Below are 23,306 nucleotides of genomic sequence, written 5' to 3'. Positions count from 1 at the left end.
AGTAACCAACCTTGAGCAACACATTTGCTTTATTAACTCACGTAAGCAGGGAGGCACGGGCACAGCAACCCCTAATGCTGCTCGGAGGCGAGGCTTGCCTAGCTGGGGCAGAGGTGCTGCGTTAGAGCAACGGGATGAAGGTTTAACTTTCCAGAGAGTGTCGACACCTATTAAGATTTCAGCTCCATCATTCCCAGGTTCAGCTTCCTCTTCTACCCTGTTTTAGATGGTTCTTTAGCCTTTTTTACCGCATCAGAGTACCTTGCCACCCTCAGTAATTAATCCTCCGGACCCCTGCAGGGTAAGGAAGGATTATCAAGTCCATTTTTCAAACCAGGAAGGGGGTTGCAAAATAGACACCTTGTTGCATAGAACCTGATCAGAGAGATATCCAGGCTTGGCATGCATGCAGGGAGGTGAGGGTTCCCCTGGTCTGTAGAAGAAACTTCCATATGTATGTCTAGAGGATCACCTAGGTTTAATAACTCACCCTCATTACTTGGTGTTGACTGCCCTCAAAATTTACAATCAATATGGACCTTAAAAAAAAAAAAAAAAGCAAAAATCAATAACCTGAGAAGAAAGAGGAACCCTGTCTACCCAACCTGTCATCTGCTGTCTGATAGACACAGCCACAGCTTCCCACCACTGCCAGACCATGCCCAGACGCCTGCAAGAAAGGAGGAAAAATTTCTGACACCAGATAGGTGAGTTGTACAAGCAAGAAGCCATGAATAAAGACAGGCTCCACTAATAAAAGAACCCTGTGGTGATCTGTGAAGCTTCCCGAACAATCCTTGTCTCATCCCAAACACCTAATGCTGGCAAAATTAAGGTAGGGAGAAGCAGGGCAATGCCAGAGGAAGAGGATTTCTAGCTGAGAGTCCAACTCTTTCTCAAAAGATGATCACAGAATCACAGAATCATATAGGTTGGAAAAGACCTTTAAGATCATCGAGTGCAACCATAAACCTAACACTGCCAAAACCCACCACTACACCATGTCCCTAAGCACCTCATCCAAATGTCCTTTAAATACCTCCAGGGATGGCGACTCAACCACTTCCCTGGGCAGCCTGTTCCAATGCTTGATAACCCTCTCGGTGAAGAAAAATTTCCTAATATCCAGTCTAAACCTCCCCTGGCGCAACTTGAGGCCATTTCCTCTCGTCCTATCACTTGTTACCTGGGAGAAGAGACCGACCCCCACCTCTCTACCCCCTCCTTTCAGGCAGCTGTAGAGAGCGATAAGGTCTCCCCTCAGCCTCCTTTTCTCCAGGCTAAACAGTCCCAGCTCCCTCAGCCGCTCCTCATAAGACTTCTGCTCCAAATGATGGGGGCACCCCATCAAATGATGGGGGCACCCCAGCCCCTCCTGATCTGAATTCCCTACGATGAAGCTAATATTATGGTTAAACACAAAGTTTTACAGCATACCAGTGGAACAGGCAGGAGGAGGGTTATATATACAGGTGGGATGTGGTTTGTGCAGCAAAGACTCATTCTGTTCCCTTTGAGAAGAGACATGAATAGGAGAGAGATGAAAAGCACTAGTCCCCACAGCCTCCCCAAATCTGCTTCTGATCCCCGGAGAGTGTATTCAGGATGGGACAGACATTACCTTTTATTCACATTGCAGGTTGATAAGGGATTGCTTGTGCCAAAACTAAAATGTATTCAAAACTAAAACCTCACAGTGAGTTGTAACACTTTGTCCCTTCGTTTCTTAACTAACCTTCAACCCCCAATAGATTGGTGTTAAATGCTGGCAATACAGACACTGCCTACAGCACGTAGCCCCGTTAATGCACGTACCCATTCTTGGGCGTATCTCCCTGGGTAGCGACAGGCTGGACCAGGAACCAGCCCCAGGGAGCGTCATCGTGCTGCAGAGACAGGACTGACACCGTCACAAGCAAACACGTCCAGGCAGCCCGCAAGCAGCAGCCCGGGTCTGTCTGAGGAGCGAGCTGACACACACCTGATGAGCTGGGCGAAGCCGTTCTCCTGGGCTGTTGCAGAGCCCAGCACAGCATCTGCGTTCCCTTTCGCGCCCAGCCCAGCTCACAAACCCATGCCTCGTGACTAGAAATCAGTTCTCTAAGGGCAAAGGAGGTACCAAAGACAACTTTTCTCTACAATTAGACCTTCTGCTTTTACTTCCAGAACACCCTCCTGCTCACGTGCTACACATGTGGATGCACTGATGCTGCATCCCCTGGAGCACCACTGGACACCCACCCGCACCCTCCTCGCTGCATGAAACTCAGTCGTGCTTTCCCTTCTATACACACCACACAAGCTACTGCAAAGGCAAAATGAGGGGGTTTTCAGCACACAGGGAACCCACACATCTACCACACAAGGACACGAGATCTTTCGCTATGGGTGAAGCCCCTAACACTGCAAAACCCCTTGGAAGCTCTGCCGAGCTGCTGCAGGATGCTGGACCGGTGATGGGAGGGCAGGGAGGCTGGGATGCCCACACTGTTCACCAGAGTTATTTCCCTACGTCCACTCGGGCAGTGGCAAAGCTTACCTGGAGGGCAGGAGGTGCAGGATGCTTATTCCCCGTCCTCCGATGGAGCATGCCTTGGTGAATCACGATGCTCCTCACAACCCAGAGGAGAACAAAGGATTCGGACGCAGCCCTGATAAAACGCACACAAGCTCCCTTTTTCACAGCCTTCTCTGGAAACTTTCTAAATAATTCTGCTCCAGCTGGTGAAACATGCCCCGAGAAACCTAACGTTAGGAGTTAGTTTTAAATAGCACACACAAGCTCTTTTGAAACAAAATATTTTCAAGGCGTCTCTGCACTTGGGCCAATTTCTTCAGGCATCCAGCCCCATATTTAAGCATCGAAGGCAAGATCCCTGGATTAGATGTCTGGTGCTTAGTTTTATGCCCTCGCATTTGAAAATAATGTCCTCAATATCTGATTCTCGGGCACCTGGAAAAAAGTATTCTCCTTTGGAGTGATTAAAAAAGGAAATAATCCCTGTATATTATTTTTATTTTCTTTCCTTTATATGGTTTTAAGGTTGCTTTTATGTGGCACCAGAAAGCTACAGCCCATGATTTGTTGCATTCTGGCCTGCTAATAGAAACATCCCCTCGACTACTGCTCACCCCTAAGAGCAGAAGGATCGTAACGCAGACTGTAAACCTTTGCATTACTGAGAAAGATAATGTTTCTTTCCACTTTCATTTCCCTCGGTTGATATTTATCGTGGTAGGGATTGCGTAAGCATATGAGAGAGATCATGCATTATTCACCAGTCTGGAAACGGGGAAAGGCTCCAGCCTTCCACAGCGCAGCTGAACCCCGAGCAGTTCCCACCCGCTAAGATTTGCACCGCGTTTGGCGGTAGCTTGGCTGAAGCATCGCTAAAGCAAATACGATCGCCCTGCCAGCCCCGAGAGCAGCAGCCGAGTGGTGCCGAGGGGCACAGGCTCTGCTTTCCTTTCTTTCTGCTCTGGCCAGTTTATGTCACTATTTATTTCACGCTATGGCAAGACTGGACGGAGCTCAGGCCAGAACTGCCACCAAGTCATCGCAACCGTCAAAAAATTCCTTGGGGGCAGCTGGGGCTCCAGGAGGCTCCAACATCTAGGAGGTGAAGTTTCTTGCTCTTGAACGTAGCTGGGGGAAGACGTGCCCATAGAGGAGGGCGAGATAGGAGTAGGTGGAGAGCCCGTCCAGCCCTGGGATTGTCCCTGTGGTGCCACCAGGGCCAGCGACGCTGCCCCAGCTTCCAAACGCGCCAGGAAGCTGCAACACCAAGATTAGTATTTTTGTTAAAGTCCAGCCAGAGTCAGAGGCTCTACGTTTGGCCTTGCAGCACCATTGCCAGTGCACATTGAAAAACTAACGAAACAAGTCATTAAATGCTGGAAACCTTAACCAAAAAAAAAGAAAAAGAAAACAAACAACAATAACAACAAAGCTACTAAATAAGAAATAAGTTAATGAGGAAAAATTACAAGGAGCTGAAGACTTTAAATGCTTTTCCAAATTAAGGGAACAAAGGGAAAGGATCAGCTCTTATTTTTGCAATTAAGGTATTATTTATGGCAATTTAGCTTTTTTAAGATTAAGCCTGGATACAAGGCTGCAGAAAACACATCTGATTTACTCCCAGGGCTTCTCATCAGTTTCTGTATCAGCCTCGGCCAGGCAGCCAAAAAGCAGGGGGAGTTCTGTGCGCTCCCGAGCCTGCGTGCACACAGGGCACCCAGAGGATTTATCCCAGCGCCGGGCGGTTGGACCGTGACCATTAGCAACAGTCCTCGAGCCCAAGCGCTAGCACTGGAGCTGAACTGTTGTATCCTCAGGGCAGAAAACAAATCTTGCAAGAATGACGAGATAACATTTTGTGGGAGCGAAAGGGAAAAAATAAAGAAAGATTCCAGCCCTGTGTCCGCGTGCAACCTGCACGTGAAAAGGGGTGGAAAGAGGAGGCTCAGAGGGGGCACCCCATGTTTGCAGGGAAGAGACACGCAGCCGCACGAGGTTGTACAGAGGCATTGACCTGGCAGAGCAAACAGCCCTTTCGTCCCCTCCCAGCAGCGAGGTGACTGTCCCATCCCATGGTTCAGGGGAACGCTCCCCCCGGGCTCGAGGGAGGCAGGCAGGCAGGGGACGAGCGCACGGCCACCGAGGAGCCACCCTTCTCCACCTCTGCCCAGTCCGAGTCCAAGCCACCCAGCAGAGCACCGTGGGGCTGCCAAAACACACGCTGTGCAGGGAGAAAATGCACCCACAACTATGACATTCATGTGCGTCTTTCGTAGTATTTTTTCTCCCTCTTGCAGAGTTGGTAACATTTGCAGAGAAGCTGTTTATAACAAACTTTTGCTAAAGTATGTGAAACATTAAGACTCTCCATGCTATTTATAGGACTTCAGCCCCCAGATGCCTTCCTGCTTTTCCTACAGACTAATAAAAACAATAAAGTAAATAAATAAAAAAGGATGCAAAGTTTGGTTAAACTCAAAAACACTTCACGGAGGAGAGAGCTGAAGACGGGATGGTCCTGGGAAGACATCCAGCCTTTCAGACATCCGTGTCGTGCCGCTGCCCACAAACTCTCCTATTTCAAGGAGACACGATAGGTAAAACAGTTGCAAACTATATTAGCTTTTTTTATGACTCTGTTGATTTTTCCAACCCCCCGTGCTGGCTGCCTGCCTCGGTGTCCTGTTCTTTGAACCCGCACAGAGTAAATAAGCGTAACTACTGTGGCTCTGCGGGCAGGAGGCATGGCCCCAGGAGAAGCGTTGGGTGCAGGCAGGGAAAGCCCCCCCAGCCTCCCTGGAGAGCAGCATGTGGAAGAGTCAGCTCACTTCAGCTGAAAAAAAGAGGAAAACAAAGAGAGAAACAAACATCAGCAAAGCCTTAGAGGATGATCTCAATTCAAAAGGTCCCCAAGACTCGGAGGTAAACACGCAGGTAGGGGCTCTTCTGAGGACAGATCCAGAAGGACGCGAACAGGGACGTGACAGCCTTCAACCGCCCCAGCAGACTTGCTGGAGGCACAAGGGGTTTAACTGGAGCACCTGGAGCTTGGCAGGAGATGAGGAACACCCAGACCAGGGCCTCAGAGGGTGTTGCCTTCTAGCAGAGACTTTGTTTTATTTTATTGAAATCTAACTGACCAGAAGATTTCTCCTCTCTTCATTCCCCCTCTCCCAGCAGAAACATCTACTATGCTAATTGAAACGTTTAATCACCCGGGACTGTTGGCTGCAATATCTCATCATAAGCAGCTTTAATGTTTGCTTGGATCAGCACCCTGGGACTGGAGAACGTTTCACGCTTTCCTCTGCCCAGTTACCAAGTACTCCTCTCTTCCTCGCTCCTCTCACCCCCGGCCCTGCCCTTTTTTCAAGTTGCAATGCATTAAAATAAAAGTATTAACAGTGCTTATCTGATGCATGGGAGCGAGAGATTGCAAGAGCGAGCTGGCAAGCAGCCAGCAGCTAATGGCATAAAAGCGATTTGATGAAAAAAAAAAAAATTAACACGCTAATTGTCAGGCTGGAGAGGGTGCTGGGGACCATATAGAAGGCAAAAAAAAAAAACAAACCTCCAGACATTTTGTAATTACTCTAGATTTTAACAATAAAGGTCTGAGGAAGAAAGAAAGGTTTTGATGCAATTTTCTTCTTTTTGTCCCATTCTCTGCTACCCTCCCCCAGCTCAAAACCTCTAGCCGGAGCCTCAGGCACTCACAGAGATTTATCGGGAGATCTCTTCCTTTTTAGCATCGTGTCAGTGCCAGATGCGCTACGGGCTGCGGAGCCGGTCGCCACCACCGCGCAGCTCTCCCCTTCCCACGGTAGCAAGTGACGCTGCGGTGGAGCTTCTGTCGGGGGGGAAAAGTCATGTTTGCCAGAACCCTGCCCAGTCCCACCTCGCAGCTCGGCTGAGCCGAGGACAGAGAGGACGTTTCCGAAGAACTAACCCCCCTCCCATTTACAGGGAGGCTTTTTTGGTGTTTCTTTTTTAAACAAAGGAACGTTAGTCTATTTTTTTTTTTTTTTTTAATTTATTTTTCTCAAAGCAATTGAAAGGAGTGCCTGGAAAGCTCAAGCAGAAAGCTCAGCCTCTTAATGTTGGCTCCACAGCGCGTCGTTAACTGGGATTAAGAAAGTCAACTAATGCTTCACAGCACCAGGATTTCAACAGCACGGAGCCTCCCGATGCGGAGAACCGCGACGGCAAATTCAGCACGATCTCAGAGCAGCTGCTGCCTCTCCCCACAGATGCCATTTAACCCCAGATCTGTGTGCATCCCACTTCTGAAAATCAGCTGGAAATCCATCGTGCCTTCCCTTCACGGACAGTAAGCACTGCCAGCCGGAGCCTTGGCTCCTCGCTGCCCGGCTGCCAGCACCGCAGCCGGATTAGGGAGAGCCTTCTCCCATGCAGGTGGAGCGGCAGCCCAGGGCTCCCAGCCGGTTCCCAGAGCTCCCAGCCTGTCCCAGCTGACCAGCAGATGATCCAGCGCATTTCCCCAAAAGAGGTGTGCTGAGGGAACGAGGGCCACGACACGAGGTACCGGTATCATTTTTGATTAATATTTGTGGATGAATGCTGTAAATATGAGCCAAGAAGATTTAAAAGAAAGTCACTGAGCCACACAAGTGAATTAATTTGCTTTTAGACACGATGCGGCTGGTTTTCAGCCTTTTACAAGCAGGAACATTATTCCTTTCCTATGCCAAAGACTGACTGCGTTTGCTCTCCTGCTTTACTTCTACCGTGGAGGAAATTTAAGCAAGAACATGTATAGTGAATTGCTAAATTCAACCAGTGCCACTGAAGCTCACCTAATCATTCAGACCAACACGCCCTACCTGAGCAGCACACCGAGACCCGTGAGCTCCTCTGCTTTTTACATGTCGACAGCCAGGGTGTTAAAAGAAGGGGAAATAAATAAGCCAGACCTGGTGACTTACATCATTCTGTTTTTCTTTCTGCTCTTGACTGTGGCACTCATTGTGCTCTTCATAAACTGCCAGCTGAAAAATTCTTTTTTTGCTACTCTTCCGTACGACAGATCGCTCAGAGAAGCGAGGAGCCCGTGGAGGACACAAGCTGTCTGACACTCGAGAGAAACTATGTCTTACAACAGTAGCAGGCACCAGAAACCCTGTGCAATAAGGCGTTATTTCCATATGTCAGTGAATGGATTTGACCCTCTTTAAAGTAATAGGCTGCATCGCAGGAAAAGATTGCTGAAAAATATGCTGTATGCAAATCGGAATAGCTGTAAATAAAAAGCTCTGTTATGAACTAGAGAGAGAATGCTTTAGTAAATTTATACAGTTTTGTGCAAAAAATTGCCCCCTGATTCCAGATTAAGCTCTATATGTATGCAAATGTCATCATCCACCCATTCAGTGTCCATACAAGGATATTTGCATTAACAACAATCTCTGATTTGGGCATCTGGTGGAGCTTGTTACCCATGTTTATGAAACCGTAGCATCAAATGTAAAAAACACAGTATATTTACCTAACGGCTCCACACTGAGGATACGAGTTTACTTTCCAAACCCATTTCTCTCAACTGCTGCTGAAACTGCGCGGTAACGTAGCCGGAGTCCTGGCAGGCAGGAGGAGAAAACTAAAAATGTTTATTTAGGCTTTTGATTGTGATTCTGTTAAGGGTGGTTTTAATGTTTTATGGCATCGTTGAACAGGTTTTCAGTTACCAGTTATGTGAAACGCTAAATACCTAAGGAATTTGTTCTCAACTTTCTTAGGCAAATTATTCACCATGGCATGACACCAAAATAAATCAGGATGGGGAGAAGGAAGGAGAGAAAATAAGTATCATTAATAGTATGTAAACTCATGAAAGAGGAGAGCAGAGTGCTCCGAGTCCAGTACAAAAAGTAGATAACTTCTGAAAGCCATAAAACACAGTTTTAGAGCAGTAGTTGCTTTAATGCACAATATCCCCACTCTTTGCTCTTTATATAAATCTAGAACGATTAGAAGCGTGCTTTATCAATATGGCAACAGTTTGATTCAACTTTGACCACTGGCAAAAACCACCGGTTTAAATTATTAGCTATCTGATTTTGTTCTAAAAGCTTCTGCTTAACCTTGTTAGCTGACATGCTATTTTATAGATACTGATTTTTAACAAACGTGCAGTTACAGCACAATTACAGATCCAACTGCACGAACCCCAGAACAGTATTTCTATTTCACACAAACAGTGGGCAAAGGGCTTTTTTTTTTTTTTTTTTTTTAACCCCAGTAGCTCAACATACATCTGAATTGCAGCTATCCAGAAACAGAGTCCTAAACCCTATTTCAGCTCCAGTTTTTGCTAGTGGATCATCTATCAGAAGAATGGGGTTCAAGTGGTGTCAGATGCTGTGCCCCTAAATCCATTCTTAACACGCAGAGTACAGCAGAAGTGCTGCGTATATATATGTACATAACTTATTTAATCCAAATGAAAAGATTTTACAATGCAATTACACACATACAGGCTTGCACTCAAACACACAGATACAACATGTATACAGGGGAGCCTGTTTGGAAGCCTTTTTTACACAGAAATTGCACAGTTGATAACACTTCCATGCCATTGTCTTGGTTACCATGTTTTATTATGCTCAAGTAAGTTAAACTACTCTATGACAGGCTTAAATATTTTATTCCTCAATAGGTGGCCAATTTTTATCTCCTCTGAACCAAATTTAACTGGTGTAATTCCAAGTAATTATTCTAATGTAGAAAGCAAGAATAAATTCAAGTGTGTTTATCTCACCCCTTTTTGAATAAATCAAATTTTATCAAATCAGGCATTTCTTATTTATTTATAAGTAACAACAGCTTGTTTTCAGCTATCAGCCATAATGAGTTTGGTCTAAGACTTTCTGCTGGCAAAAGCCTCAGAACCTGATAAAGCACGTGTTGCATGGCACCCTACTGCACTTCATTTAAAGGTTCAAGAATAACCCTGGAATAACCCTATTTTTCCCCACAGCCCGCCAGTTGCGGTAACACCCCAGAAGAACCTGTCACGCTTCGCGTGCTAGCTGATATACTGGGAGAGCTTTTATGCATGCCCTGTGTTGCTCTCATCAATACCCAGAATCGCTTCTATAGCAGAAGAAAGTTCTATTAATGACATTTTAACCAACGTATGAAATGTACGCATAGAAAACATCAGATATATTCTCTTTCACCAGGCCCAAAATTCAAGTTGACCATAAAATCCACTTCCCGACCACAGGCATGCCAGGAGAGGGACCGACGGGCATTTATTCACTTGTTGTAACTGATTTATTAGGTGCATGACACATGCAGGCTCCCAAGCGTATACTTCATCCCTTCCCCTCACCTCCTGCCAGTCACACTCCTGCCGCTGACACAAATACACCATTCACTCTGGCTTTATAGCAAACCCCACTTTCTCAATGCGCCTTTCAAAAAAGCCTCTCGACACTCGCAGCCCTGCAGCAGCCTCCTGCCTGACGGCTTCTCTTCAAGGCAGACTGGAGGTCGATATGCGAAAATACGAAGGAAGGACGAGTGAAACACCAGAAATCTAGGACACGATGCTGTGAGAAGTGGGATGGCCCCAGTTCAGAGAGGCTCTTAATTATATGCTTTGCTTTTGAAGGATGAGTAGCTCCCATAATGCTCTGGAGAGCATCCATACACTTAAAGTACATGGCTACGTGCTCTGCTGAATCAGGACCTGCGTGTTAAATAAGGTTTTAACTCTTCTTCCTCTGGGCCAGGGAAACAACTTATCACTTCCACCTGGAATATGAGTGAGACCTTTCGCATCTGATGCCACCCTTCCAATGGATTATTATTATTGTTATGTTTCAGTCTGTTGGCTTTAATGTCTTAGCCCACGGCTGGTTTTGAACCCAGCTGCCCGAGCCATTGGCACAGACGCTGCCCGCGGGGAGTGTGCTGCAGCGCTGGTATTGAGTAACCAAGGAGGAGCTGCCAGCGCGATGCTCCTCTGCAAGAGCACCCCGAAACTGGGAGCTCGCTCATCCCGTTGCTCTGCCTGAACACCAGGTTTGTTAACATTTTGGGGACTCAGCAGGACCTATCTTTCTTCTCGCATTTCCTACGAAACGCGGGGCTGCGGTAGGCTTTTCTATGGGCATTCGCCCTCCTGCGTTTCCCTTTTTCCCCCAAGCAAAAACCAGGAGCTGAGCATTTTCTACACCCACCCCATGCCACACGGCCATCACAACTGATGCCTGGAAAGGACTCATCTGTAGGACTTGCAAGCGCGTTGAACTACACAGCAAGGCAAAAGGCAAAGAATAAATCCCAAAAGCTAAATATTTCACATCTATTTGGGATGCCTCAGGCTGGTAAATGCCCCGGTACCGCACGACAAAGCGGAAAGCAAAACTGCATTGCATGATCACGCTCTCCAAACCGGTGTCAAACCACAAGAGCCAAAGCAATTTGTAACTGCACTTGCTCTAATGAGTTTTCTTCTAGTAGCATCTTCAAAAGAAATGAAAAGCCCTTATCCCTGGACACCACTTCAAAACAGGAATCACCAAGACGAAGGCTCCTCCGCAACTCAGCTTCCATTAAGAAAAGAAAGAGAAAAGGCTGGGGACTTGCGTAAAAAGCTGTTAGCGAGTGCTAACAAGAGCGAAGGTTTAGGTACACTCCTCCCAAGTTTCTTCTGTCCTTCCAAACTTACAAAGAGTGATTTCCGAGAACGGCTAAAGAGGCTGAGTAGGGTCCCAGCTTCAATTTCCTAGTGACAAGTGGCTGCCCTGACACATAGACAGGAGCGCGCTGCCAGACCCGATCCCAGCGGATGCGTTGGGCAAGAGGTTTGGTTCTGGTCTGCCACGCACAGTGTCCCACCCTGAACACCGCTCTGACCACGGTCCTCGTTCTCCTAAACCTTTTGAGAGCCAGGTTTATCTACCTGGCATTCAGAACATTTAAAACACCAGCAGATACATCAGACTGAGAAGATGAAAGGAAGATACCGTTGGATTGTGTTCACAGCACATTTGGGTTCAGGAGGTTGTTTCTTCCGAGCCTTAACTCACAGGACCCTGAGCAAATACAGAAACTACAGGTATAAGCAAAGAAGTTTGGTTTAAATCCATTAATCCATACAGAAAGTCTCCCGGGCAGCAAGTTACACACAGAGTCACATCTTTCCAAGCGTTTTTCCTCCTCTCTCCCTCACTTTTACCCTCCTGGCAGTACGAAATTCCTCCCTGCGGGGCTGAGCATTTGCCCAGGCAGTGCCTATAGTACCATCGGTGAATGATCTCCATGAAGACAACCTGTTCACTCCTAAACTTGCACTTTCAGGTTTAACATACTGTATTTACCTCTAATTTCTTACAGGACACTTAAGGAGAATTCATTCTATAAAGATCTTTGACAGTGAGCCTGTTCACCAGAGACCTGAAATCTCAGAGGTCTCAGGAAAACTAGTCTCCATTTGGCTCTTACAGAACAGAGCCGATTTTGCCTATTTTTGCGTTGTCTCTCAAATTCCTCCAATCCAGCTCTAAAGTCAAAAATCACCCACGCAGCTCAGAGCTTTCTCGAGAGGCTCATGAGTTTGCTGACAGCAATTTCGATATCTAAGAGACTTCAGAAAATGAGATTTCACAGGAATGACTGGATTACACAGCACTTCTTATTTAGTCCTGGAAATAACCGTGTTGTTTGCAATAGCAGATTTACAACTTCAAAAAGAGAATGGAAAAAAGGTATTTATAAAGAACAAAATACAACTGGCCTTAGAACAAAAAAGCTGTTAATTTTAAAAGCTTTTTTTTTTTTCAAAATGTCTTGTGGAAGAAAGGAGTCCTGCAAGGAACAGGAACACAGAAAGGCTGGAGACAACCCAACACCTTCCACCCCCCAGAACCTCACCCCCCAACCCCTCACCTCGCACCTCTGCCCGAGTGAAGCAGTTTTACAGGGTTTGCCTTTGGGGGGGGATTTGATAACTAAGTAGGCTTATTTCTGAACACGAGCTTGAGTTTTATTTTCTTTCACAAGACTCAAGACTGAAAAAATTGAGATTTCACATGAATTTGCTGATGCGTATAAAAACTACCTATCATTTCGCCTTTATTAGCCTTTTACCTTGCCTTAGTTGTCCTACACCGCCTGTAGCGGATACAGGCACCTACCGCATTTCCACGACACCGTCGCTATTTCCGCAACCACCACCCCACGCTGGAGCAGCCGCGTCCCTGGTAACCCAGGGCACTCCTTTGACGACAGCTTTGCCATCCCACGCCAAAACCAACTCGTACCTTGAGCAGGAGGCAGGTGGGCTCCAGGCGACGTATGGCAACGCAGCTGCCCCGCGACCACCCTCTGGATGTGTTGCCTTACCGCTTTCGTCCTGCTTCTCTTCCCTCCAGCGTACCACTAGCAAGCACCATTCAAACAGCAATACAGAGAGTTAATCAATTAAATACAGAATTGATTGACCTGGCATAAACCTACTTTGCAGCTATAGCTGGCCTGGCTTGTCAGCAGTTTCCCCAGTCACGTACATTTAAGGGGAAACATTGTGGGTAGCACAGTAAAAATTCTGGACAAAAGAGAATTTAACTACGTGCTTCTCATATGGTTTTCTATAGATCTCTGTCTTCATTTCTTGCACTAAAGTGAATACTTTTAGTGTTCTTCTAGAGCAGAGCTCCTTCAACGGAGACTTTCACACGGAACTGCTCGCTGTGGGATTGCCCAACAGCGACCGCTTGTTCTAGATCAGGTGTGACCATCACACTTGGAAAACAGGACACTGTTGTGATGCTGGCTTCTTGCCATCCTTAGAAGAGCAGATGATTATCACTCCAGCACAAACTTAAGGTAGTACTGAAAAAAAATATATATATATCTTACCTAGCAAGATATCTCTGCTGGGATAGATTTCCTGCCTCCACATTTTTGGAATGAACTTTTAGACTGATTTTTTTTTTTTTTTTGGTCATTTCAAGGTTTTATGTTGTCAGTGGCTGCAACGTTTGTTTTTAACTGGATCCCCACATGCCCTACAACCGCATTTACCAGCCGATGAAACTGCAGCCTCAGACTTACCTTTAGAAGCGCAGAACAGGAGGATTAAGAGAATTGCAAGCCAGACCTTCCCTTGGGTTTGCACTCAGCTAGAGCTAAAAAAATGTTGCTTACAGAAATATTCGTACAACACATTTGAACATGTGGCCCTATAAGGCAGCTAACAAGAACAGTATATTCAAAAAGAATTTGAGGCACACTGCCTGGAAATTGTAAAACACTGAAGCACCTATCACACGGGTGTTGTACGTGTTTGTGCTGCCTTTTATTAAGGTTTACTCCCTCTTTTAACATGAACATACCACTGGAACTCCATCAGCTGGAGGCTTCTTATTCAGTATCTTGAGGTCTAGTCCTTTGACTGTGCTGGACTTCAGATGGTTTTAGAGGAAAATACTGCTAAATAAAGAAACATAAGGCAACGAAAAAGCCAGACTGCATGTTTTAGTCCACCTGCAACAAATGGTTGGCATATACTCAAGGCATGACATGCCATTTTCCCTGGCATGTCTGAAAACCTGGGCAAGCAGTTCAGCAACATAAATATTCTGCCGAGAATGAACGTGTCCTACACACTCCCCATCAACAGTTTGTGGCCGTGGCTACACAAGCACACAGTCCCCTTCACCTGGGTAGGGGACAACACATGGTAAGAAGTAAAAAGAACAAAGACTTTAAAATGATGTTTCTTATGAGGCTAAAGGCCCTCCTTTCCAAGTCGCAGGAGTTGGAAAGTCATGGAAAAGAGCAAGGGAACTGAACATCTGGGAGAAGCAGCAAGACATTAGGACTCAAGAGTATTGTCCTTTCAGTGGCTTTGGTGACGGTTTTATCCTGTGGGGATTAATAGTTGGTGTCTCCCCCCCCAATATTTAGTTTCTACTTTGACTTCTGCTGTTCCCACAGCACAATAGGAAGTCTGGGGACAGATGCTAGACAGATTGCAAAAGTCTCGCACCTCCACTCTATAGCTTGTGTAGGCTTCATTTTTCAGTCTAGGTAAGCTACTTTCCAGCACGCAGTTTTCTTCTGCTTTGCTATTAAATTTGCGAGTGGTTGGAGTGAGAATTCACACTACAGAGCTACAGACAACTGTTATCTTTGCTGCTCCTGTAGGCTAAAAACACAGAGGATGACATTTCTTTACTTCAAAGTTTATACACAGATATCCAAAACTAAGGGGAATGATTATTTGCCTGGAATGATCCCAACCCAAAGCGCTAACGCTGGCTGACTACAAAACGCTAATCAGCATAAGCCAATTCTCACGCCAATACTAATTGAGCATTAAGATGATGCAGTATCTAAAAGCATTTACATTTAACTGAGAGACTGACAATTCACAGGTACTTTGGGACTTTTTACAAATGCCTCAGTGCACACAGAAGACGACAGCTTGCTCTGCATCCTAACTCAGAAGATTAACAGTGCTTAAGATTTAAAAGGAAACTAGAGCCAGTATCATCACTGAGTGTAGTCCAATGATTTTTTTATGCTAGCAGTGTCTGGAAAACATGTGCTCTAAATCACATAGGCCAAACTACTGAATTTGGCAAGTTAAATGGAATCAGCATTTCCACAATACCAAGTCCTTGCTTCAGGAAAGCTATTTGGAAAAGCCTGATTTAGCACACTGACTTGACACTCCAATCACCAATGTCCTCTGACCAGAGTATCTGCAGTAATTTCCCAAGTCTTCCTAACTTCCATGAAATAGTTCTTCTAGATAAGTAGGATTTCTTGGGATGGTGTCAGAGAAGGCATGGTCCTTGGCTACGACAGGGCAGGGAGCACTCCAGGACAAGGCAGGCAGATTTCTCTTGGCACAGGGTAGGGGACGCACAACGTTTAATTACTTTAAATGCCAGTGAGATATTTGCTTTTTATGTAGCAGTGAACAGAAGTAGCCTCTGACTCATTTAACACACAATGCAGGTTGGAATGGGGGTGGAAGAGGTATGTTTTGCCCAAAGCTTTCCCCCCCCCCCCCCCCTTCTGAGAAAAACATAAATGAACGACTTCACAGGTTACTTTGTCTAGCTACTCACAGAGATGTAATTATCAACTGTTACTATAACTCTAAACTCCCCAGAGAGGAAGGCTAGTAAGATTAACTAAAACTCTTCAATTCTATAAAATAATGATTTAAAACTTTTAATTACCAAGATTTTTTTTCGTTTGTTTGTTCTTTTTACTTATATAGAAAACTATTAATACAAGTCCATACAAAGTTCCTGGAAATCCAACAAGCCACTGCAACACTTAATTTGAGATGTTACTCACTTACAAATTAGACTGTATTATCTAGGTAATACTATCAGAGTAAATCTTCTGGGAACTTTACATGGCAATCATTGTTTTGGAAGCAAAACCATCAAAACAGTATCACTGTCACCTTAAACCATATATATATGTGCATATATTTTGGAATAAAATAGAAATAGTATAGGAGTTATTAGTAGCTAAGAAGGGATCACAGTTAGGAGTAGAAACCAGCATATGAGAATATGAGAATTGTAGAATCTTCAAGGTAACAGATAATGCTCAAGCCAGATACTTCGTGTGTTTCGGGAGTTATTTTATAAAACAGGCAACATCAGGAGATATATATAAAAAAAAAATTATTACCTGAGTGATTGGATCCTCCTTAGTATAGCGCAATTGCACATTCAGAGGAAAAAAGCTATTATTATTGAGAAGATGAGAGAACTTCAGAGTATTACTGCAAGGTGGCAGTCTGCTAGCCAAACTAAATCCCAAAGTAGGAAGCACAAAGATCAAGCAGGATCAACACTTTTGTTTCAGTTTTATACTAAACAAGTAATTTGTCCTTTCTGTAGTTCTTATATGGATATACCTGTGGAATTGGGATTCAGTATTTTTGTACTCATCCTGCCAAAAAAGAGAGATTTCTTTTAATTTGTGCACACCGCCAATTACTATTTCAACCTCTGTATTTCTGTAGTGTCTTGATAAACAAGAGAAAAATTTTCTTCCCCTCAATCTTAAAAAATAAGGCTAATAGACAGTAAAAGAACAGCTCACTATACTTCTCCTAAATTTCCACTTTATTGGAACAGTACTTGAGTTTCAAGAGATATTCAACAGCCTTCATTTCAATGAAAAGACTATTGGTCATCAGTTTAAAGCGTTATGGTCAGCCACAATGGTAAAAAAAACCTCCAACCACCCCCAACACAATCATCAAGAGTGTTGCTGAAGTCTTACAGATACACATTTTTTGTCCTACTGATTTAAATATTTTTATGAATACCAACGAATTGGTTCCGTTTTGGCTGGCTGCATTCTACAAGAAAAAACAACTCAAATAAGTTAATGAAATAATTTAGTCTCTGCTTCCGAGAGCACTGCAGCCTTTATGTTACCAAAAAGCTATAGAAAAGTATTTTTAAAATTACAGATCACATTTGTATGAGGAGGAATATGTACATGGTAAGGCATCAGCAGCGAGAGCTACAAGAAGTCATAATCAACCCTTGTAAGCAAATGTTTGAGATGTACTGAGATACAGATAAAGGAAATCAGAAATATCTGTGGGTTTTTTGTTTTGTTTATTGAAATATGAGCAGCAGTATGCAAAAAATATCTTTAAAAACATAACATAGCAAAACCTAATAATTTTAAAATTAACAAAATAAAAAGATGTTTAGAGTTAAATGAAAAAACTCATTGCTAGAACTGTGTTTCCTACAATGTAAACAAAAGCATAAAGGTTATGCTTGCAACAAACACAGAAGCAGGTTTATGGAGCAGCACAATAAAGCAACATTATGTTGTAATCTGATGGTTTGGTCTATTGATTTGAATTCAGAATGGGTTACTTTCTTAAACAGAAACTTTACAACTATAAAAAAATTAGTCACATGTTTGTCTTTTGAAGCAAAACGTTTAGAAAATGTTTTGGTTTGGGTTTTTTTTTCCCTAAAAACCATCACTAGGAACACTTTGGACAAAGGAAAAAAATTATTTCAAACTAGGGAGAAAGCCTGACACATTTTAAAGTTCTCTAGACTTACACTCCAAAGTATCTGCCCAAGAACTGACAACTTTCACATTGTAATACTGGGGGAGGGGGGGGAAGGATCATAGCTTCAAGCAAAAACCAAAAGAATTCCAATATTTTAAACAATTCTATACCAAATCATAACACATGGGCTGTTTCATCATTCCTTTGACTAATGGGCTGTTCCATTAGATTTGTCTCTCATCAGTCAGTCATACTAGAAAGTTTTATTTTGGTCCTATAGATACTATAACCCAATGTCAGCATCCCTTCATGTACAACTACTTCATGCCTAATGCAATTAAATGAATGTAATACTTACACAAGGCACTGGATTGACTGCCAGCAAGACTGAAGTCCTCTAAGGAAGAATATCCAAGCTATTATCTTATGTTAGTGACTATAAAAGCAAACCCAGAAGGAACTTCAGTATATGCCTGTTCTAGGCTCTTTGCTGGTATTGCCAAAGCTGTTAGTTAATGCTGTGGTTGGTGCAAAGTAGAAAGACGCCCAGAAAAAAGAAGAAAATAAATACACTACAAAAGCCAAAACAATTTTCACTGAAGAGTAACATTCAGTCTAAGCTGGGCTATACTGGAAAGGCTCCATCTTCCACTACCACACTACTGGGCTGATTCAATTTCTCCATCCCTCCATCTAGATCAAGAAGTGACTTATACACAAGTTTGCTGCAACAGAAGCAGCACTCTCTGCTATTGCTATACCTAAAACATCATTAGGGCAAAACAGTTCTCAACCAATCCCTCTGTGCATTGATACCTGAATTTTGTATCAGCAGCACAGATAAACTAAACATGATTAGAAATACCATGAACCAGTAGCACACAAAATTTGCTAACTAGAAAGCTCTCAAAAAAGTCCTACTTAAAAGGAACAGAAAAAGTAGAACACAGACAAACCTCACTGGGTCTGCTCCTGCAAGCCTACCCTGGCAAAATCAGCAGTCACAAGGACACCCCCAGCACTGCGTATATTACAGTTCAAGAATATGTACACAAGCAGAAAAATGCCAGAGTACTTTAGTACTTAATGACAGCATCAGAAGTGGGTTAACTGGATATTATTGCAGAAATTATGGTTCAGTGCACGGGTAAGCCAATCTAACCACAATACTAGCACTAAGCACCAGGTCTGGCTCATGAACACCCACTTCAGCACCCATTCTTGAGTCATTTAGTCGGCCACATCTAAACTTACGAGTGAACAGAGATGAAGCCAGGTGAAAAACATTTTGGATAAAGTAAAATCTTGTACCTACAACTGAGATCTTTCCTTAATACAATGTGCCATGACATTTATAATAAAAGCTAGTCAAGAAAAAAAAAAATCCTGTAGTGTCAAATATACACAGTCAGCAATTCGACAAAAGTCAGGCCCGGGGAGAAGAAATAGAAGCCTGATCCTGTGGCCAACTGACTTCGCATCTTACTGGATCAAAAGAACCATCTGTGGGTTTCAGTGGCAAAGAATGAAAGAGAAGACCCCAAAGGTGAGCGGCAAATAATGTTATTCCCCTTCTCTTGAAGATGCACTTGTTTGTTTTTAAACACACTTGAGAAATTGCTTAAAAAAAACCCCCAAAAAAAACAAAAAAAACCCAAAACACCAAGTAATATAGAAATTCCTGTACAAGAGAACATTAGGGTTCTGCAGAAGTGTTACAGTTTATTCCTTTAAGGCATTTCATAAGAAACATTTTAATGACACGTAAACAATTTTATTCCTTTTAAGATCATTTGTTACTTAGGTACCATATGATGCATGATTTCCACATTTGAGCAGAAACTGTCATTCAATAGAAGACACAAGAACTTGTGTAAGCAATCAATGTCTCAGGATTGCAGTAATTAACTGCAACACATCTTTTAATAAGTATTTGCATTTTAGAGTTTTCAGCCTCTTCCCCAAACACTGAACCCTTTTCTGAAGAGGTGTTTGGGAAAGAGAAAAAGGAGGGTGACAAGTTAAAAAATACAGTAGGTCTTTTTCTGCATGCAAAGAAATTTTGTATATAATTCACTTCTAATTCTTTTAGAATGTTTCTTTCAGCCTCCTTTTTTATTATTTAAAGGGGAAAAATATGCATAGGTTATTTAACTGATTTCTTTTAGTGTTTAGTACAGTGTTTAAATTCTCTACTGAGTAATACAACAGCACAGGCAACAGGATTCTTTACATGTGAGAGAGAAATTTCATCATCATATTAATGCAGTCCTTCAATCCCATAAAGCTGCCAACTACAGTTACGAGTCTTCTGATTGAACACCTGCCATCGGGGACAGGATCAAGACCACTGTTTCATGTAGGCTACAAAGAAGTGACTACTTTTGGTCATTACCAACAGGTCTGTATTAAATTACATGATCTGGAAGTAAAAGCTTCTGCATTCAGTTACTAACTTGCTAAGCCACTCACAGTCTTCAGAGAGACTCAAACTCATACTGAAAGTGAATTAAATACAGTGTAATCACTAATACTGCATAATGTCTACTGAGAGATTAAAAGGCCTAACACAGATCAATTCCAGACAGGTAAAATAAACAACCAGAACACCAAAAAGAAAACAAAAAACTTATTCCTTCCAAAAAGTAGTAAGCACTGCCATTTACAAATAGTAGTGTTTATGTTAAAATAGAGAAGGGTACCTAAAAAGAAATAGCCTTGGCAACCAAATCCAAATGGCATGAGTGTAAATCAAAGCAAAACAAGAATTACTACTCCAGAAACGTGCAAGATGTTTACCTTGTATCAATTGCTATTTAAAATGGTGGTTAAAAGAACTATTACAAAACTGAAGTGGGAAAAGGCTAAGAACTGCTATTCTGCATTAATATACAGTGTGTTTATGACAGCATTTTCCAATAGACAATACAAGTGTTTTTACACCACTCCAATATTTGTAAAAAGTATATTTCATGTGTACACAAAAAAAAAAAATCACATTGTTCAATCTGAGGCAAGTTAGCCGTAATAAAGTCTAATTTTGCTTATGACAGATGTCAACCTTAAGATGTTAAACAACTACGCTAAAAATACAGCTTGCAAGCTGGAGCTGCACATGTTCAAACAGTTTCATAAATGTTAAAAAAAAAATCCCAAACTATGATATGTATTTATTTTCTGAAGTCAGTCTTCATAATTCTTGTCCCTACAGGACAAAAAGAAAAAAATTTTCCAGTTAAGACATACGCCTGTTTAAGTTCTACTTGAAGGAGGGGAAAAGTGTTCTGAATTTTTCAATAGACTTTTTTTCCCTTAGGGCTCAACTGTCACTTAAGCATCACAAGAACAAATTGAAATGTAAAACTGATTAGCTATACACAATGAAATTGGTCACAAAGGGATTTAAAAAAAGTTAAACTGTAAGATCCATTCTCCATATAGCTCACAGTATCCACACTGGAAGAATTAGAATAAGTTCGCTAAAAATAAGGCTGAAGATTGAATTTCAGCACTATGAAACAGATGAGATGGGATTAAGAGGAGAACCCATCTGTGTAAGTACTTTATCCAGCCACTGGAGGGGCCCGTGAAGATGAATTTCTATCCAGCATGGGGTGCTCGTGACATCTTGTCGGTGATATTCAGCTCCCCAGCCCTATAAAAATGAACAAAATGTTATCCATCAAGTTGAGAACATGCTTGTCTTTCAAAATAACTGTACTAACAAGTAGCAGGAAATCATATTTTAAGATACTTATCTGAAGGTAACTCACAATTTAGCAACGGTTCTTATCTAAAGGAAAGAAAAATGAGGTTGGGAAGGAGCGGCAGGTAGGCTGCACCTGGAAGCCTGAATCAAGTCTTGTCTGCTACAGACTTGGAGCGACTACACAAGCTCCTCTGTGGAGCACACTGCTGACTCAAGAATGACTCCTGGCTATGGCCACATCTCTCTTCTGTTTCTCCCTCCTGCTCTCTATCCTCCACACTCTCAAAATGAGTAGTATTTATCATAACTGACAAAACAAACAAGATGCAAAAAAACCCCCAAAACCCTGGAAGGTCCAAGTCTAGACTCCATGCTAAATCAGAAACGGACAGCACCTTGATTAAACAATGTTGAGAAAACACTACTATGATAACAACTGCACAGTTTGACTTCATAAATTCAAATCATGTCTTTTTTCCATAATCAATTTTTTAAAAAACAATATTAACATCTTTGAAGGAGTTGCAATTTCTTCTGCAATCACTTATGCTCTTCTCTTCTTACAGTCTTTTTAGTGGTCTTGTAGTTCACTTTGTTCCTTCAAATTTAGAGCATGAGCTCAAATCTCCTTCAATAAAATTATAGCAACCACAATGATTAAATCCCTGTCCTGAATACTGAAGTAACTAAATACATAGCGAACATTCAATACAGCAATCTGTGCTTTTCCTTCCTTGCATCGATTTCCCTCTCCCCAAATTAACCATTTTCAACATACTTATTGAGGAAAACCACATCAGATCAGAACAGCTTTGCTACATTGTTACACTGCTAACGTAATTACTGCTGAGTACCCAAATCCACAATAAATTTAAATGCCCCCAAAATAATTTGTTTACCTTTACAAAACTCATTCGAATGGTGCACATTTTGGTGAGCTCATATACTGCTTCAAATCCATGGTTTACAGACTGAGCTAAAAGCTGAGCAAACTCCTGATTGTTAAAAATTTTCAGACTGCATCCACTAGGAATCTTGCATACAGTTGTTGGATGAAAGCCATGGTGGTAGTTGCAGTTCCTGCTCTGTACAAATATGCTGCTATCACTTAAACACTCAGCATAGACTTCCCCACCAACATAGTAGAGATGAACTCCTTGAAAACAAAGATAAAAATGTTTCAAATTACTTTTTTTTTCCCCCCAAAACCATAGTACTTAATACAATCCCCTTGAAATCAGAAACAGAAAGTAAATTTTCTGTTTGAAGAGCATTTCAGAAAAGCTCTTTTGCCCACACTATAACATACTTCCTCATTTCAAAACACAGTAGGCTTCATTATACATCAGCCACTAGATGTCCTTCTCTCATCAATTACAGAATAGAATGAAAAAACTACTTCCACGCGTCAACAGTTATTTCAACCTATTTTCCTAGAGAACTTACGTGGATTGTAAAACTCCAGTTTTATAAAACTGGTAGCTTCTGCCTATGGCATTTCCAACAGAAATAGAAGTGTCCTGGGAGAAGGGGCAGCAACAGACATGAATGAGAAAGTATATCCATAGTCCTCTCCAATTTTCAATGTATTTTATCAAGCAAAAGGAGAGGTAAGTCCAACTAGCTGCACAGCTTAAATACCCTCAGGCTTTACAGACCTTAAAAATCAACAAAGCCCCTAGATTTATCACATCTGCCTGGATTCAGCTATGTAAGTGCATGCTTCCCTCCCTTTATGTTCTGAAGCCTATGTAACATTATTACTAACTAAAAATTAGTATCTAAAAGCTGGTGATCCTTTCAGCATCCAAACAGATTCTCACTGCTACTTCAGTTGAGATACTCGCCTTCTCCCAGATCTTCTCCCTTTCCCCCAGCCACCACTGTTATATGGTTGAGATACAGTTCAGTTTAAGTCTTCCTTGCAACACCCTGAGAATCCACTGCAGACTATCCCATGGTTTGCCAGATGAGGCTGCAGCAAGTCAACAGATGCAAGTTAATCTTTCAGACAGCAGCAACTG

General features: G+C 42.7%; 2 protein-coding genes across 3 annotated transcripts in view; one reads left to right on the top strand and one right to left on the bottom strand.

The window, feature by feature from the left end:
• The first annotated feature begins 7,004 nt into the window (after positions 1–7,004).
• SMIM32 (small integral membrane protein 32) lies at positions 7,005–7,614 on the top strand. The gene is given in 2 exon segments (XM_075510873.1): positions 7,005–7,063; positions 7,236–7,614. Coding segments are annotated over 2 exon segments (438 nt in total).
• A 9,119-nt stretch (positions 7,615–16,733) lies between these two features.
• Positions 16,734–23,306, bottom strand: part of SMAD5 (SMAD family member 5) — a 31,414-nt gene continuing 24,841 nt past the window's right edge. For both annotated transcript variants that reach the window (XM_075510996.1, XM_075510995.1), the window contains exons 6-7: positions 22,182–22,438; positions 16,734–21,228 (exon numbers count right to left, since the gene is read on the bottom strand). In XM_075510996.1, coding sequence (XP_075367111.1) covers positions 21,085–21,228; positions 22,182–22,438 — 401 coding nt within the window. In that variant the 3' untranslated portion in view covers positions 16,734–21,084. The remainder of the gene's footprint in view (positions 21,229–22,181; positions 22,439–23,306) is intronic.

Source organism: Mycteria americana, chromosome 8 (assembly GCF_035582795.1).
Source record: "Mycteria americana isolate JAX WOST 10 ecotype Jacksonville Zoo and Gardens chromosome 8, USCA_MyAme_1.0, whole genome shotgun sequence".
NCBI lineage: Eukaryota > Metazoa > Chordata > Aves > Ciconiiformes > Ciconiidae > Mycteria > Mycteria americana.
Note: the sequence above shows the minus strand (reverse complement) of the source record. Positions and strands in the feature narration are given on the sequence as shown.